Here is a 20171-nt window from a genome sequence, read left to right on the forward strand (position 1 = left end):
CAGAGTCACGTGACACCTGTAAGCTGTGAATAAAGTTGATTTACTGGATGTTCGTGCATGAGAGCAGTCGTGGTGTAACTTTGTGCTTGTTGATTCCTTTTTCTAAAAGTGATTTCCTTAGAGACCGACCTGATGCTTCTCACCTTCTGTTGCCACATTTTAGTTCACATTTCAGTGGAATGATAAAGCCACGGTGTATTTGTTAATAAACATAATTAGAAAAATGAGACTTAGTTTTGGCTAAATTTAGAGTGAAAGGAGGAAAACAAGTATGTTTCGTGAATAACACAATCCCATAAAGCAGTAAAACGTTTATGTAACAATATTCATGAAAAGTCTAGTTTTTTAGTTATTAATAGAAAAATCTGTCATATTAAAAATGAATTTTGTTTTGTATATTGTTTATATTTTATTCAAATGAATTGCTTTGCATATTTGTATGTATCGTTTATTAGAGTATCATTATATGTATGTCAGCGCTGTCCTTCTGAAACATTGGATGTCCAAATTCACTGCTTCTCCAGAAAAACACTAAATGAAATAATATTGTGTTGTCAAAAAAAGTGACAAGCACTTTTTATTGGTTAGATATTTGGAGTGACAAACATAAAAGTTGACTAATAATAATGATTTTTTGCAAAAAATATCACCAAATATGGAGATACGAGGTTTCAGAAGGAGAGCAGCAATTTGCTGCATTCATTACATGAATTCGCTGTAGACAGCAAACAACAGGCAGCATAGGTGTTCAGAAAACAGCCTTGGAGATTTCTGTCCCTTTCATTCTTTCTTCAGAAAAAGTGAGAGAAGCAAAGTTTTCCTAAGAGGCCAATATGGCCCATTTCTCCAGCATGCGATCGATCGCTTTCATGGTGTAATCTATCCTCCGCCCGTTGCAGCTGTTCAATCTCGCTCCTGCATCTCATGTAGAGCTGATATACTGATGTCTTTATAAACCCTTCCTCTCCAGCACACACATTACCTGCCTGCACTGCATCCATCAACTGTACAGTGTACATGTGTGGGGTTAACAAAAGTGCAAGCACTATGTGTTATGCTGTGCGGTTCTGAATATTTACACACTGTATGTGTTCTGGTAAATAGCAGTTGTGTTTTATACATGTAGAGAAGATAATCAAAGCTGTTAATTAGCAAACTAAAATATTTTGGTGGAGTTGTATGGCAGCAGTACAAGAGTGAACCACCTGAGCACAGTTTGAGATCAGATTCAAATGTATGACAACCATAAATGTTTTAATACTCCCTGTTTGGTTTGAGAGACCTGGTCATACTTTTCACAAGTCCATTAGTACCTTTCCTTAGATTCAATTTAATATTAAAGTCTTATCTTTTTCAGCACTTCCTTTGCAGGACTTTTATAAACGGTTTTATTAATTTAATTCATTTATGTTATTGGAGTGTGCCGATCTAAATTAATTACAAATCCATTAACCCAGACACAAAATCAATATACTGATTTACTTATTGTATAGTATATGTGATTTGAGATTTGATTCAAAGACTTTTTTTTAAGCAAGTTATAATATTAGAAGATTTGACTAATTTAATTTCTAATAGTAATTTTGTTCATAGTAATTTAGTCTGGGGATAGTTGTCACACTTTTGATTTCTCAGTGCAGGTTTTATTATTTGTCAGATTCTATATACTGTACACTGTAAAAAAAATCCCATAATAAACGGTAATTTTCCAGCAGCTACTGAAAATGTACACTGGTAATTTTTATCCGTTTATCTTATGGACATTTCCGTTAATGTTAAAACAATGCAATGCAGTGCGAAATTTAAAATACAAGTGTTAATACAGAATATTCTTATATATCCGTATAGTTCAAATAATATAATACTGTAAAATAAACGTTTTTCACACAAAATTTCATTTCTGTAATTTGATGTTTTTTTTACCGTATTTAAAAAAATATGTAAGCAAAAAACAGTAAATTTCTGTAAAATTACAGTTTACTACATTATACGTGAAAAATCTGTTAAAAAAGCTGTATAATTCTGTATTTTTTACAGTGTATACATAAGTGTTGGCCACAAAAACTGTTTTGAAGATTTCCAAATTTATTTTCCAGCGAAATTGTTTATTAAATTTTAAACTAGGCGTCAGTAGTATTTTAATTGCAATTAATCACACCCTTTTTGTGCAATTAATCGCACACTTATCATTAAGTTAAGCATACACATTTAACACATTTATTTTGTAATCGTTTACTGTATTTACTATACATTTTAGTCATTTCTTTTGCCAAACATATGTTATAGAAATATAGATATTTCAGTTGCCGCCGGTGGTCCAGTGGACTGCGTGCCGACATATTGTGCAGCAGTTCGAGTCCCGGCTCGTGGTCCTTACCCAGCTCCAATACCCTCTTTCATCCCATAACTTCCTGTCTCTCTCCCCAAGCTATAAAGGTAAATGAATCTGTTGCATTTGGAGAGCAAAAATAAGTGAAGGATTTTGTGGTCATGTAATCAATTTTGTTTCACCTCTTGTTCATGATACGTGGTTCGTTTGTGTGAAGTGCAGAATTGTGACAGAAATATGAGGTGCTGAATGGCACAAAACAAAACGTTAAAGAGCTTTGTTATTTTAAGTGTACGTGCATTATTTGCTTTTATTTATTTTAATTAAAAAATAATTAATAATTTGGTTAGTAATTTTTATAATTCACATTTGTTAACGTTTTAAAGTATACAGCCCAATTTAAACGCTTAAACCTTTTGTGACGTCTAGGGCCATCACTAAAATTCACACAGCCCAGGACGGCCAGAATATTTTTACATTTTATGATGCAAAACCAGGATTAGGTAATGTGTGGAAAAGACATCACGTGCTGACAGGTCATTCGCTTTCACCTCTAATATGACTGGCACCTCTGTGGTCTGAGCCAGCAAGGACGCTATCCAGCTCTCGAATGCCCATGTGGCACCAGGATCGGGCTCCGCTGTGACCTTGACAGGAGATGATTGAGAAAGAGATCCATCAGGAACCAGAGACAACACATGTCCTTTTCTCTCTCTGCCCTCCAAAACCCAACACAACACAATTGTTTTTATATCCTTGAAACTGAGGTTTTGTTTTAACTTTACCACCTAAAACTCATTCATCCATTGCTCTCATCAAGGTCATAGGTTTGGCTTTGAATCCGACCAGCTGCTGCTATTTCAGCATAAAATACTAACCTATTGCCATCATTTCGGTTCTGGGCTGTTGTTGTCACCCTTTAAGTCCTTACAGAATGCTTCTAGCATCCACAGCTGCTGCCCGACCAAACATACTGTACCAAACCTTATTTCACTGTACAATTATAAATGTTTCTTGACTTTACTTATTAAATGAGCTGTAGAGATTGAATTTAGAAAGTTGAAGGATGGGCTAAGAAGAGAGTTGTTTCTGAAGTTTGGTTTCCTGTAGGCATGAAAAATTCAGTCACAGACTTCTAAACTGTATTAAAAAAGTATTTTTTCGTCATCACGAAACAATTGCAATAATTTCATTAGTTTATTTCATTTTTGTATACACTGCCGTTCAAAAGTTAAGGGTCACTTATTCAATTGAATTTTATTTATTCTAAAAAATAATAATAATAGTAAACTTATCAAAACTATGGAATAACACAAATAGAACTATGGTAGATAGATACATTTCGTGCGTTGTCCCAGAATTAACACAGATTGTGTTGTTTTCAACACAACTGTTTTTAAAGTGTATCTGTATATTAAAAAATATTTATATCTTTATAAAATATAGTTCTTTTTTTAATGTCTTCGAGTACACTTACATTTACCAAAAAATGCTCATTGTTAGTTTATGTTAGTTAAAGCATTGACTGATGTAAACAAATACAGTCTTATTGTAAAGTGTTATTCTACACTGTAACAAATTTCGTATGATAATTGTGCATAAAATAAACGTTTTGCTCATATAATGATATATTTTCCTATCTGGCAAGATTTTATTGATAATATCTTCAGTTTGGCAAAGGATTCAAGCTGCTGGATAAAAATACACCGGAATTGTGTAACTTACAGTAAATATATTTATGCTGTGAATCATTATATCTGTGAGTCATTTTTAACAGATTTTTTATCAGTACAAATCTGAAGAGACTCCACATATATTATTTGTTTCCATTATTGTTCATTTAGCGTAGTTTCCTCTTGTCAAGTTGTCTGTGCGTTGTATCTTTTCGAGTGCTCTGGCTGCTGGGAGAGATAGCGACAGAACAACAGGCCAGGGAGTTTAGCTGGTAAGCTAGCGTGTGCATATTACTACAAAAATAAACGCTTCGCGCATATAGTTATATATTTTCTCATCTGGCAAGATTTGATTGATAACAGTTTGCGAAGGAGTAATGCTGTTGGATAAAAAATTATCTGGAATTGTGTCCGTGTGTATGTTATGTGTGTGTTTGTGCGTAGCCATGTGAAGGAAACCAATAAGTTACTAAAGTGTGCTGAGCTGAAAGAAAACGCAATAACAGGTAAGACTTTTAAAGAGTTTTAATGGTTAGACATTTGATGAGAATGAGAAATGTTGTAAGTCAATAAATGTCATTTTTGTGGTAAAAGTGGTGTCTTTATTTCACAGTACACAAAAATGAATGCAGTAATGCATGTTACACTAGTCTAATATTTGCTGTGATAAAGAACACAGCATTCTAATACTCTAATTGCAATTACAGAACTGTGATTATTACTGTTATAAAGAATTACAGTATTTAATAGTTACTGTGATTAAACTTACAGTCAGCATACTGTGGAATGTTTTACAGCAACTTACTTGCCAATTGCTGCCAGCAAGTTGCTGTAAATTTCACTGTATTCTTTTTACAGTGTACGAACACAGAAATTTCACTGTATTCCTAACCATAGTAGTATGGAAGTATGCCAGTATGCCATTGTGACACAGCCCTGGTTTAAAGGGTCCTCCCTGACTATACGACGGCACAGAGCTGAAGCCCTTCAGTCGTGTAGATTCATTCTCCTCTAAAGTGCCTTTGTTCCGCTAGGATACACCTCATGAGTCCATTGCTCCTTATTTATGACCTTTAAATCCTAAATAATCACTATGCCTCTGTCACTACGCCTGTTCGACAGAGAGAGCAGCATTGTTGAATTAGATTTACGTGAGACGTCCATGCTGGCTGTAGACAAAAACAGCTTCAACCAGTCTCCCAGTCTGGCCATGCTGGTCTCACAGCCTCAAAACAGTGCTCAAAACCATCTTAAACTGGTTTACCAGATGAGAAAACTAGCTTATTAACTCCCATTACCAGCAGCGATGATCATGCAAGAGAAGTCATGCAATGTTAAGGGTCAACCCTGTTGACCGAAGTCGTCACGGGATTAAATATAATAAAGCGACAGCGCAATATGTGCCGATTAGAGCTTGGGGTTGTTAGGGCATCAGGAGCCTTGCCGTTCTCACTTCAGGGAGGGCGTAAAGTTACAAAATGCTTAGGCGGTATTATTAGACACCAGCGTTCAGCCAACCACACAGATTCCGTGTCTCATCTGCCCTTCCTGCTCGTGCCGCACAAGGGCGAAGCCCAAAGCGAGCAAATATAGTTCATCTGATCAAATGAAGGCACGGCCATGCTGTTAAGCAATCATCTTTTTGGCTGTGTCTGATAAGTGGAGTCTGTAGCCTCCAGATGGTGTGCGTGCGTGTTTCTGTACGTGCGTGTGCGTGCGTCTGTGGATGCGAAACAGAGAGTCACAGGATGAGGTTAGTCTGGCCACGCTGATCTGTCTTTACCATGCTGCCAAAATCAGTATCCGCTCCCAAGAGCAGGTACCCGGGACGCACGGCAAGAGCTTGGAGCGCAGTCTGGAAAATTTTGCTCAAATGCTTGAAATTCCATCATTTCAGCAAAAAATCAAATGGATAAAAGAGTGCATGTTTGGTGCAGATGGGTGCCAAACAGTATGGGATAGATTTTCATGGTTTCTGGGGTTTGGCTCAGTCCTGTGAAAACCTGGGCTATGTTTGGAATTGTTTTCCAGCATACTATTACAGAGTAGTGTGTACTGTTATATATTTTTAAAGGGTGTATCCAGTTTGCAATGAAAAGTGCGTCATACAGGAGTGTGCACCATTTTTGACATTCACACTCAGCATGTGGCATTTATTTGTCTCAAAATAAATTGATACAATTTTGCAAAAACAGTTCTTTAAGCACTATATGGTGGTAAGGTATATGGGACCCATTTTCAGTATTAACTAAAAAAATATATGATTTATTGCATTTTGAACTTTGGATTTTTATAGACCGTTTCATGGACGCACGGGCCTGGCTCGAAGTTAACTTCCGGTCTGTGTTTTTTGATCGGTCTGACTAGTGCATAATAATATAACTATTTATATTTTATTTAAATTATACTAATATTAATTTATATTCATATTTTATTGTATAATATTTGTACTAAATAAACAATTTGTTGAATTTTATTGTATGTAATTAAAAAAAAACAATTTGTTGAATGGGTCATGTAACTTGTCGCTTTTAAGTTTAGCCAAGTAACAGTTTCTCTATTGGTTACCAAAAATAATACTGGCTAGACATACTTTTAACTTGCTAGCTAATGTAATTTACTTGTTATTTCTTTTGCGTGTTATCAGAAATTATCTACAGGGACTTTATTCTCTGTGGATCTGTACCGGAAGTTAATTTCAGGCCATGCGCAGTAACTTTTGTTTATGTTGTTGCTTTAAAACTGTCTACCTATATTTATTCAAGATAAACTTGTTTTTCAGCTATAGCATACTTTTTGTTTACAAAACATGAATATCACCTTCTCCCATATTTTTTTAATTTTGCCGATATATTTGGTATTCCAAAAAAGACATGCACAATATGTACTGTGTAGTATACATACAACATTCCTAGTAGGAGTGGTACAGCAAGGTACTGTTTATAGTTAACTACTGTAAATGTAAAGCTATTAAAATAATTCTGTTAATTCAAATTAGTAAAAAATTTCAAAACCTGACTAATGAAATAAAAACTGAAAAAATGTTTCCTTGGCAATAAAAAGTTCAAGTTGTTAAGTAAACTTATTATAAAATAAGTTTAAATTGATGCACTAAAATATGAACTGAAGAAAAAGAAAAATTAAAACTGAAATAAAAATAAATTAAACATAATTTAGCAATATAAATAATAAACAAATAAATAATAAAATGACAGAAACACAGCAAAATTGCTCAAGCTTACCCACAATTAACATGAAAATTAAAAATATAAAAATAAAAAGGTAATTTAAAATATTTCATAAACTATAATAAAACGAAAGACTATAATAACTAGAACAGTATAATGTGTGAGAGAGAGAGAGAGAGAGAGCGAGAGAGAGAGAGAGAGAGAGAGAGAGAGAGAGAGACCTAGTGAAAATGGGTGAGTGATAGGGATACAGGAGAAGCATCAGGGATTACAAGCCCTCAACAAGGCAATTCAATTAGTCAGCTTTTAGAAGACAGAGGAAAGGCGAGATAGTGAGAAAATGTGATTAATCATAGTGAGACTAACTCACAAGAGTCCACTGAAAGGTTTACTGCCTAACAAAAGAAAACAACACACTGCAAATGAAGGCTATAAGCAGTTGCTACTAATCTAGTGTAGTCTACACATTGGATCACTCAAAAGTGTGAAACGCTGTCAAATGTGATGTTTACATTTTGTCCATATTGCTGGCTTCCACACCAGGGGAACGTTTTCATGATTCCAGAAATTTTGGGCGGATGTTCCCTCTTTTTGTCCTGTTTGAAACGCAGGAACCGGAAATGATTTTAGTTCAGGGGGACAAAATTAGCTAGGAAACTACGAGTGATGCAAGTGTATGTTGGTTGGCTGAACAGTTATAAGACATGCATATAAAAAGCTAATTTTAGCAAATGTTAGTCATTCTCTCTCTCTCTCTCTCTCTCTCTCTCTCTGCAGATCTAATTGGCTGAAGCCATGCTGTGGGCGGAGAGCGGCGTTGTGGCAGGTCTGTTTGTTGAGCGTGGGCTTTAACTGTTTCCTGGTGGCCTGTGTCATCCTAGTGGTGCTTTTATTGACTCTGGAACTGCTCATCGATACCAAGGTCCTACAATGTGAGTATTTCTTCTCTTCAGGAGCTGATCTGAGGTCAGACAACTCAGAAAAGAGTAGTAGTAGTAGTATTAATTTAAATGTCCATTGTTTAATTTTTAGCGGCATCTAGAGGTGAGGTTGCGAATTGCAACCAATGGCTCACTCCACCCCTCCCTTTCGAAGCACTAAGGTGGCTGACGCAGAACTAAGATGTTGTTATGTTTTTGCTTCTTTGCCGAAGGAGATAACGTATTTACGAAACACACTCTGTAGAGCAGTTTGTCCGTTTAGGGTTATACATTTAAAAAGGTAAGCTTATAATAGTGATTGATAAATTGAGCTGTACTATTTTGTGGGAAATTTAACATTGGTTGACTTCACCCATATGAAGATGAATACATAAAGTAACCTGCAATTTAATTTCTCAAACAGAGATGGCGACAGAGATGCAAAAGTAAAAAATTGCAATTTCAAAGTTGTATTTTGCATTATGTGCAAAAATATTACAAAAATGTACACTTTTTTTGGCTTGGTTTTACACGCTTCTAATTGAGTTTTATCAGTTAATTTAAATAATGAAGCTGCTGAATCCCATCCTTCTATATTGCATACAGCTGTATATAAAGGAAAGACCAAATATTTTTTAATGTTATTATATTACTTTATTAACTCCCTGTCATTATGCCATTCCAACACGTTGTTTCTTTGTTGTAAAGTCCATGGTATCTGCCTCTGTACTGCCATCTTGTTACTCTCAACTAGGTTAGGAGACCTCTTCAGCTCTCTTAAATAATTAAGGAGCTGTCTTAACACTTTTTAACCTTTATTAATCACTCTAATGCTTAACTGTAAGAATAAGAGTAAAATTACGTCATTCTTAGAATTTTGACACACACTTTAGTGTGTCTACTTTTAGTACTAAGTACAATTTTACTCTGAGTGGCTTTATACATACGGGCCCTGACCTCCCCCGAGTTTCCTCTTTATAAACATATAAATATGAAGAGTTTATTTCCATAAAGAGATAACTCCGTTTTTTATTTTGTTATCATGGTTTTATTGTGTTAGTCAACTGTATTTTTTGAGTTATTATGGCTTACATCAAAATAAACCAACTGCAGTTTGATTGATATTAATTGGAATGCACAATAAAAAAACGTGAATTTTGAAAACGTTATCTCTTCTTGAAAATAAACTCTTCATATATTGTGAGTGATATTTGCCTGGACATTTTTTTATTTCTCACAAGAGCCCTTTGTAAATCCAAATAGAAATGGCCATTCATTCTGTGCAGGAGAATAACAGACGCAGTTCATCGCCACTGAACTGTGATCGATGACTGAAGCATATATCAGCCCGTGTCTCCGGCTCCTCTGGATATGAGCGTAGAGAGCAGGACAGCCACCGGTCAGTGAGATGAATGTATTATGGGCTTGAGGGAGATGAATGGAGTGATGGGCAGATCAGTGATCAGCGCAAACCAAGACATATGGGCAGAGAGACGGGCAGCACTGAATGCAGTTGATGTCTTGCCCCATAACAGAGTGGATAAATAGACAGAGTTCTGGATGTGGATGGGTTGAATATCATATCATGAATGCTTCAAAAGCTTTCTTATTGAATGTGACACGTGCACATGTGGGGATTTGGAGAAAAGTCACTGGGGGGTCAAAAAGGAGTGAGAAATTCTATAACTAGTAAACTTTCATTTTAAAGGTTCAGTTTGTGAAATTTAGCGGCATCTAAAGGTGAGTTTACGAATTGCAACCAACGGCTCACTTGACCCCTTCCTTTCGAATCACTACGGTGGCTGACACAGAGCTAAGAGGTCATCAGGTTTTTGTTTCTTTGCCGAAGGAGATAACTTATTTACAAAACGCAGTTTGTCTGTTTAGGGCTACTGTAGAAACAACATGGCGAATTCCATGTAGGGGACCCATGGGGCATGTAGATAGAAATAGCTCATTCTAAGATAATAAAAAGATAACGCTTCATTATTTAAGGTCTTTATATACCTCTGAAAACATAGTTGTGTATATTATATTGCATTTCTGTTAATACATCCTCCTAAATATCAAACATTGCACCTTTAAAGGTAAAGTGTGTTTTTGTTTGGAGCCAAATAAAATTGTCCTATGAAAGAGGTAGTCCCATCCTCAACTCACCGCTTCGGTTGAACATCTTGTAATGTACAATTTAAACAGAGCATTGTTTTAAAATAGAATGTTGCAAGCTAGATTTAAACCTGCATCACCCACGTGAGCACCATGGCTCAATGTGGAGCACATAACTGTTGAGCCACAGCTCCTAACTTTATTTTTTAGTTTCGTTTGCACACATTTTAGCTTGAATCAGTACAGAGGCTACAAACTGATCTCCGATCAGTAGAAAAACTAACTAACATCATCTCTGTATTTTGGGTCTGCAGTCAATAATGCATTCCAGTTCGCCTGTATCATTCACTGGATCAGCCTGGTCATCCTGTCCGTATTCTTCACTGAGGTAAAACATTTTCTTACGTGCGTCTCTTTGCATTTTTTAATGTGAATACACTTCTCGCTGTATTTTTACTTGAATGACATAGTATAGCGCATACAGATGCGAATTGTTACTCTCGATCGGTGGCTCTCAAACTGGGGGCCCAAGATGGATCCAGGGGGGTCACAGATTTTGTGGCATTTTATGAAATATAGAGCTTTATCATAGATTTTATGCAATCAAACATCAGAAAAGTAAGACCACCAAAACAAGTTCCAGCATTGTATAACTGAATATGTTTTTGGTTTAATAAAAATTCTAAGTTTAAGATTTTAAGTCTTTATTTGGGGGGGCCGCAAAGGATGCACTCTACCCAAAGGGGGCTTTACAACAAAAAAGTTTGCGAACCACTGCTCTAGAAGTTCTTCGCCATGTCCTTATATGATATTTGAAAGGCTCTTAAAGGGATAGTTCACCCAAAAATTCATTCTTTATTCCCCCTCATGTAAAACCTGTATGATTCTTTCTTCTGCAGAACAATAAAAAAATGGAAGTTAATGGGGGTCAATGTTGTTTGGTTACCAACATTCTTCAAAATATCTTCTTTTGTGTTCTGCAGAAGAAAGTCATACAGGATTGAAATTACATGACAATCATTTTTGGGTGAACTGTCCCTTTAAGGCATACTATACATAAAATTGCACCCTATGACTCACCGAAAAAAAAACTTTGCTACCAAATCTTGTCTGACTGTTTATGCTGTAGGGGTGTTTTAAATGAACAAAAATAAAAGTTCACGTAGTGCTGTTACTGTACTTTAACAAAGTGCGTGTCCGGACACGTGCTGACTTGTATTGATTCCCATTTCCTCAGATCCAGTTGCATTTGTCTCTGGCTCTTTTAAAGCACACTTGCATTTATTTCCTTCAACTTGTGTTTTACCCGTCAATAAAAGCCGAGAGGCAAGATGGGAAAGTTTCAGGGCTGGTCACATGAATAAGCCAGAGAAAGAGAAGAAGAGTAAACTATAGGAGATATAAAGGGAGACTAGCGTGTGCTACCTGAGTCAGCATTCACTAAAGCACTACATCTCTTCTGAGTTTCCATGAGATCTCGCCTGCGTGTGAGTTTATGAATACATATTGCAGGTCACTGATAAATTATGAGCCGCAGTCTGAGAAGAGATGAAAGTAAAAAAAGGATTCGGGGTTGGAAATGGGGTTTTGCGGAGGCTCTGGGGTTATTTCACTGCCAAATGGAGGCGAATTCTGTTGCCACAGCATCTCGATATCATTTAGGATTTGAATTACCCTGCGCGCCCGTTTTCTCTGCAAACTCATTATTTATGTTTTCGCTTCGCGAGTCTCTTGAAAAGTAATGTTTGCCTGTGTTTTTCAAGATTTCCTGCCTTTCAAAAATACTGCTGTAGATGATTTCCCAGAATGCAATGCACCTGAGTTCAAAATCTGATGCTTATGATTTTCACTTTTTTCTTTCGCTGTCTGTTTGTCCTTTCCACTTATATCCTGTCTCTCTGCCTCTTTCGTCCTGTCTCTCTCTCTCCGCCAGACTGTCTTTAGGATTGTGGTGCTCGGGATATGGGATTATATAGAGAACAAAGTTGAGGTAAGCTCCCTGGGGTCCCATTAGTACGGGGGAAATAGAGAGAGGAGGCAAGCCCTTGAAACTTAATGAAGGATGAGCCTGTCTCTCTGGCACAGTGTCAAACTCGCAATGTCACATTGTTGCCTAGGCATGCGAGGGTCCATCAAAACTGTGTGGTGATTGGCTATTCGGCGCACTCATTTGCATAAAGAATTTATTTCCACAAACTCAGACTGACAAGAGAGAAAGTGTGCAAATATATTGCCATTGTATTTATATCATAATAGTATTCAGGTGTATTTGTTATTTTTAATATGACCAGCAGCTAAAAACGAAATACTGAATAACAGGCAAAAACTAAAATTTGCATAAACGTTTTTTATCAAACTGATGAAATAGAGTCTGCAATATTATGTCACAGCCCTCTATATTGAATGCATTCTTACAAGCTAGAACATGATGTACGTGTTGTTGTTTTTTGTGTCGTGTATTATTCAGGTGTTTGATGGTGCTGTGATTGTACTCTCTTTGGCCCCAATGGTGGCCTCAACCGTGGCCAACGGCCCCAGCAGCCCGTGGGACGCCATCAGCCTCATTATCACTCTCCGCATCTGGAGAGTCAAGAGAATCATTGACGGTAAGAACGGATGGGTGACATCATCACTTTATTTACAGGACGATGCTGAAATCTGAAAATATTGCACACCGCTATACATTTGAAAAAATATTATTTATTATAAAAAATCAATAATAAAGTAATGCTTTATTATTATTTATAATAAATTAAATATATTATATTATATTACACTACACTATATTATATGCAAAGGTAAAATAAAAATATTATTTAATTCATAAAAATAAACATTAAATTAAAATCACATTAATATCTGTTTTCTTGCCCAGCCGAGTGCAAGTTGTGATATATGCCTCACAGTTCCATGCTATTGCTGCCAGCGTTGCTCCTATTAAGATTCAGATTGATTCAGATTGATTCAGATAGATTCAGACTCCCTTTGTCGGTGCTGAGAGGGGCATAATGTCCATAATGACTTGGCACCGGTTCTGTTTATGCAAGTGTACTTGTGGTCGATGGCTGAGGCAGGTCACCCTCATTTTCACTGAACATCATCGAACAGCACTGCCAGCTGGGTTTACAGGAGGACTGCTGATGACCATAAACATGAGGACAGTCCTTATACCAGATATTGAATCTGTACTCACATTAAGCTCTGTCAGGACAGCCTGCCTGCAAAGATTGTTTTACTTGCATTATCAACTTGGTTTTCAAGTTTTGATTTAGATTCTTTGTTTCATTTGGCAACTATGTTCCAGTGTCCCTTGGGAACTTGGGAAGGACGTTAACTGTGTTCATCCTTTTTCCTCACTCAATGATCTTTGACACTATTGTATGACTTCTGAAGGGTTTGAATGTACATTAAAGTCATACAGAGTTTTATTGTAGGCTAGTTTAATTCTATGTCCTTTTGGGGCATGAGGGTGAGTAGCCTAATTTATTTTTTTATTACATTTTTTGGTGGACTGTCCCTTTAACAACCCTGTAAATGGTGCGTTCAAGACACATCGGATTTAAGATATTTCCCACCTCAACCCGGAAATCATTTCTGGAACGGCGCTGTTTTAATATTCATAAAATTTTTACGTAATGTTTTAAGGCTACTACATCATTAGGAAAATTAATGTTTTCATGTTATAATTTAAATACTGTGACTTCTAATACTAATGACAATGCAAATACTTTAAATGTTACTTAATCCAGACGTTACTTCCAGGTTTGTGGTGTAACTCCGAGGTGTCTTGACTAATGCATGCCTTCAAGAACTCGGATTAAGGATGCAAACCTTGAAATAACGTCTGGACTATTGTCCTTTGTAGACGTTAATGACGAGTTTGAGGTGGGAAATAGACTATGCCAATGCGAGTTGTGTCAGACGTAGCGTCATATACACATTCTTTGATATTCTTTCTTGTGAGTTTTTCCCATATCAATGTACATTTATATTGTTTCGCCCATGTATTCTGTGTATTCTACATATCTGTGTGCACAGATACTGTATCTCGTTTTCCATCTCATTCGTGCTATTTTACGTGCAGACGATTCCGAAGTGTGGATGATTGTGTTTATGCTGCCAAGTTACTGCGTTTGTGAGAGCGCGCAGCCAGCAATAAAAACAGCCAAAGCAATATCGTCAATACGCTTTTAACACAACAACAGTTGAACACACTTTATTATGCAATCTGAAATGAGAAATGAAGGGAAAATAAACGCTGATGTTTGACCTCCTGACCAACAATTAAACCTCATGAGTTCGGTTGTTGTGGTTGAGCGTCTCAGTCAGTGTGTCGCCCCCCTGTGGTCGTTCAGTGAAGTACAAAGCAGTGCGCATTGCAAACGGAGCCACAGATCATTATTATTTAACTTTGGGAGTAATCAGAGACAAAAGTGAGTCTTCATATTTCAGATTTTTCTTAAATTAATCTCACGTGTGTCTCTTCTAGAGATTGAGAGGAGATCTCCAGTGCTGTCCGCATAAATAAATGGTTGTCTCATTTGAAGTTATTCTTACAGTTAAACATAACTGTGAACTCGACCTGTGAACACAAATTTGGTGTGCAGATGGATTGGCACACCAAATTTAATAATAGCACAATTAAATACAAAGTAAATAATCGCTAAAATACAATAAAGGCACAGATAATATTGCCTGGATTTAATTTATGCAGAGTAACTCAGTGCAAGAGTGGGAGGTCAGTGGGAGGTGTTTTACAATAGTTTTTAATATTTACTTTTAGTTTTTGGGCTTGCTATTTTAGTAACTACAATAAAAGTATTACCAAACAACTACACGATATAGTACCACATACTGTGATGGTATGAGAAACCCTTGTGCGTTTATTTTGTAGTGGTATACAGGAAGGGAGAACAAAGTCAAAAATGTATTTGAATGTACTGCAAATTTTAATAATTTAAGATTATTAATTACCAGTAATCCTTACAGTCATTATAATATGAAAGCTTTAGTTGTGTGTACAGTTTCTTCAAGTATTCTTAAAAAGATTTATGTAATACAAAATTATGTACAAAAAAGACTGTGGGACCATGATATATTCTGTGGTACTAAATGGTGTTTACATGCTACTCCAAGCAACTTTAAAGGATACCGTGTTATGGTAAAACCATGGTACATAACATACATGATAAAATCCTGTTATCCTACATTTTAGGGAAAGAAGTCACATTCAGGGTAGAAAAAAGGTTGACTTTCGTTTGCTGATGCTCTTCTGTACCCTGTTTTATCCAGCGTACGTTCTGCAGGTGAAGGTGGAGATGGAGTTGGAGATCCAGCAGTACGAGAAGACCAAAGCTGTGAGGGAGGAACAGCTGGAGAGACTCACACAGATCTGTCAGGAACAGGCCGTGAGTGATCTGTTATGCCTTCTCCGCTCCTCACTTACAAAAATAACACAAGTCTGGCCCGTAATCATTCTAGACATTGAGGGGAACCAACAGACCTTAAATTGTCATCATTCTTAAAGACCATTATCTGTTTGTTATTGAAGTGCATTCCGATCAAGTTTATCAAGTATCAAGTGTACTAAATCACAAGGACTGATACAGACACTTTTCGAATATTTTGCCCTCTATCGTTTTCCTAGTTTTACACATCCTTTTTACTTTGCCTTTGTGCTTTTGTACATAATCTCCAATTCTTATTGCTGTATTTGGTATGGTGTAGTGTACATTTCACCAGCAGGGGGCAGCACTTGGACACAGAATCAATTATGACTCGAATTTTGACTGCTCAGTAAAACGGCACCTATTGACATGACGTGACTTTTAAATCATAGTTTTTTAGACTCTATCTGGTATTAACATTTTATTGAGATGAGACTGTGTCTGGTATTAACTTTTTAGTTCAGACGGCTATTGACATTTTAGATCAGACTGTATCTGGTATTGACATTTTTGAGATCAGACTGTATTGGGTTTTTTATTTTAGATCAGACTGTATCTAGTATTGACATTTTAGATCAGACTGTATCTGGTATTGACATTTTAGATCAGACTGTATCTAGTATTGACATTTTTGAGATCAGACTGTATCTGGTATTGACCATTTTTAAGATCCGACTGTATCGACATTGTTGTTAGATAAGACTATGTTGGGTTTTTACATTTTTTTTTAGATCAGACTGTATCTGGTATTGATGTTTTTGAGATCAGACTGTATTGGTTTTTTTTTAGATCAGACTGTATCTAGTATTGACATTTTTGAGATCAGACTGTAGGAGGTATTGACATTGTTGTAAGATAAGACTATATTGGGTTTGTACATTTTTTTTTAGATCAGACTGTATCTGGTATTGACATTTTTGAGATCAGACTGTATTGGGTTTTTTATTTTTATGTTAGATCAGACTGTATCTAGTATTGACATTTTGAGATCAGACTGTATCTAGGATTGACATTTTTTAGATCAGACTGTATCTGGTATTGACCATTTTTAAGATCAGACTGTATGTGGTATTGACATTGTTGTAAGATAAGACTATATTGGGTTTTTTTAATTTTGAGATCAGACTTTATCAGGCATGGACCTTTTTCACAAGCCTGTGATGACATGTTCAACGGTCATCGTAAATCCTCCAAAGTTTTTTATATTTTCATTTTTTTATGTATGTACGTTTATAACACTATACTTTGTATTATATTATCTTAAAGTCAAATTACAAAAAAATGGTTAATGCTATTGTGAGGGTGTTTTTTTATACTTTGTCTATGGAAGTCACGGTAAATTTGACATCATTCTCTCTTTTGACTGCCGTTATCAGCAATAATGAGCAAATAAGAATGCAAAAAATATTTTTATGGTAGTCTCCCATTTATGAAGACTTCCACTGCTGAGAAACGCGTAAACGTGAAATGGGTCCATTAATATTTTTTCGAGATCAGACTGTATCTTGGTATAGGGATGTCACAAAATACCAGCATTGACAAGAACCGTGATATTAAAAACCATGATTATTGATGCCGTGTTAATTGCACACATACAGTATGTTAATATCGTAAATAATTCATCGCTCACTTAAAGTTTTTCCACAATGGTTACAAACTCTCCCAATCCCAACACTCAAAATTTAAGTGTGATAGAAAACACTAAATAAACAAAATGGAAGATAAATTTGACTGATAACATCATCAAGAAAAACATTTAAATAGATATTGTGATAATATTATTACTGTGAATTCTTTTGGCCACGATAACTGCGAAGTAAAAATCTGATATCGTGACAGCCCTAGTTGGGTATTGACATTTTTTTAAAGATCAGATTGTATGGGGTATTTTATTAAGAACACCACCTGCATTTTTCTACCCCAGAAATCAGCATCACTGATGTCCACAAAAAATGGTATCCTGAATATCTCATATTTTTAACCGTACCAAGCTTACGCATCATTTCTGATTGGGTCTCGCTGGATGATGCAAGTATCCGTTTCAAGATGAAATACAACCCAAAGTATTACATAAGACCCCCACCGTCTGTTATGGGACCAGCAGTCAGATAAAACACATACGCCCATCTATTCTTACTGGCTGTGATCCAGCAATCAATGTCCATTAATACACACCATCTACATGGGGTTGAGATAAAAAATTCATGTCCAAACATAGATTGTCTGTTGTGAACTGATCTGAGACCTGTCATTATCAGCATAGGACATAAGCAGGCGCGATTGATTGTGTTATGTTCAGTGTGTGGCAAATATAGTCAATGTACTTTGTGTGCTAAAACATATACTGTGACATTATAAACATTACAAAATCATTTTTGACCGTTTTCATCTCTTACAGTTTGAGATCAGGCAGTTGAGAGCTCACCTGGCGCAGCAGGATTTGGATCTGGCCGCCGAGAGAGAGGCCGCCATGCAGATCCACCATGTGTGGGGGAAGCAAAGCACCTTCCAGGAAATAGACGGCCTCGGGCCCGCTGGATCTGACACAGAGTGCAGGGCCAATACCAGAGAACCCAGACCACCTCCAGGTACCCTGTCCTACATTCAGTCTCAGCCTGTCCTATCCCAGTCCTTTTCACTACAGGGCAAAACTAGGGAACGTCATTGTCGAAACACACCGTACAGAGAAAAACCTTAAAAAGGTCCTATTATGTATTGATTTGGTACCAATATGTGCCTTTGTTGTACTAATATGCACTCTTTTGGCTCAAAAGTGTACTTTATGAAAGGGTAGCGCCCCAGTGACAGCTTTTGTACCTTTTTTCTGAGAGTGTACTTTTTAAGGAAAAATGCGACCAATTCGTGTAAAAAGCCACAGTTGCCTTTACGAAATTCTGCAAATTGAGGTATAAAATTTGCATATAGTCATAAAAACCAGAAAAGGCCTAATAAAATCAGTCTAACAAAGCCTCCCTTACAAAAAAGTTGATTTAAGTGTACTATTCTTTTAATGTACTTTCAGTCTACTTTTAATGCACATCAAAAATATACTAAAAATGACTCTTTGGTATACTTGACATATACTGACAGAAAAATGTGAGTATAAAGCAGCGGAAAAAAATGTATGTGATAACCTTGATTTTTTTCATTTTTTTCCGCGGCTGTATATATTGCATATTATACAGTTATACACACAAAAGATTAAGTATTCTAAGTGTACTTAGCTTGTAGTTGTGTTGAACCAAAAGTGTGCTATAAACTCACTTGTAGTTTAGTTGCAGTATAAATAAAAAACTCATTGTGTACCAAAGTTATTTTAGTTTACTAAAATTAAAACTTTGAAAACGTCTCTGTTCATTGAAATCAAATCAAATCAAATATTGACCTAAAAATTATGGGGGAAAACTTAACTAAAGGAAAAATTGAAATGTTGCCTCAAAAATAAATTGAAATAAGTTAAAGCACTAAAATGATAATAATAAACAAAAACTGAAATAAAACTAAAATATAAATTAATTAATATTATATAGCAACATAAAAAATAAACAAATAAATTATAAAATGACAAAAGCATATACCAAAATTGATAAAACTTTAACTAAAATTAACATAAAAACTAAAGATCTAAAAATAAAAGCTCATTTAAAAAGCAAAAAAACGAAAATGAAAACTATAATAACTCTGTTGTGTACTCCCGGATTATTACTGTTACACTTAAGTACACTGATAGTTTAGTTAATACAATAATAATATAATACTTTACCCAAGTATATAAAATGAACTTGAAGCATACTTAGCTTTTGTAAGGGCTGGCATAATAAGACATTGTTTTATATTATTGTATTATTGAGTATTATATAGTGTTTTTAAGGTATGCATCCTCAAAGGTTTTAATGAAGAGTTGTCGTATTATCTAATACAGTCATGCCAAAAGTATTGGCAGTGACATAAATACTGTGTTTTGCAAAGATATCCAGTATACTATAGAAACATGTGGAAAAATAACCTACGAATACAGAAGCAGCAAACTTTGCAAAACACGTAAATTTAATTTACGGCCAATACTTTTGGGCATATGTAACTTAAATGACACTCTTGTATTTATTGGCTTAACATTTACTGGAAGGTGGTTCAAAAACTGCTCCATATCTGAACACAAAGTCAGCCAAGCTGCTTTACACAGACAACAACATCCCTTCAGTATTTATACCGTGACAGTCCGAGCAGGACAGATTGTATGATATCCCATTCTAACAGAGCGCTATAATGTTGCGTGCATCATGTCAGGTCACATCTGTTTGGCAGGAGTACAGCTGTTATACACACAAACACACAGGCAGCTCTGTGCATTGGGCCTTGTTCCTCCACAAAGAGTATTCAACTATGGCACAAACATCTGTTACTTTAACCTAAAAAAAACCATAATGGTCTGTCTGCAAGCCACACTTCACCCCCCAGAGAATTGTGGGAAATATGGGCACCGGGAGCCAGCCCGTGGCTTTTTCTTT

At 36.0% G+C, this 20171-nt stretch overlaps 1 protein-coding gene across 2 annotated transcripts in view; it reads left to right on the forward strand.

The window, feature by feature from the left end:
- tmem266 (transmembrane protein 266) overlaps positions 1–20171 on the forward strand; it is a 48299-nt gene that overhangs the window by 22774 nt on the left and 5354 nt on the right. For both annotated transcript variants that reach the window (XM_057329353.1, XM_057329354.1), the window contains 6 exons: positions 7968–8122; positions 10531–10604; positions 12150–12206; positions 12684–12822; positions 15509–15624; positions 18062–18251. In XM_057329353.1, coding sequence (XP_057185336.1) covers positions 7968–8122; positions 10531–10604; positions 12150–12206; positions 12684–12822; positions 15509–15624; positions 18062–18251 — 731 coding nt within the window. The remainder of the gene's footprint in view (positions 1–7967; positions 8123–10530; positions 10605–12149; positions 12207–12683; positions 12823–15508; positions 15625–18061; positions 18252–20171) is intronic.

This window comes from Triplophysa rosa, linkage group LG3 (assembly GCF_024868665.1).
Source record: "Triplophysa rosa linkage group LG3, Trosa_1v2, whole genome shotgun sequence".
NCBI classification, from domain to species: Eukaryota; Metazoa; Chordata; class Actinopteri; order Cypriniformes; family Nemacheilidae; genus Triplophysa; species Triplophysa rosa.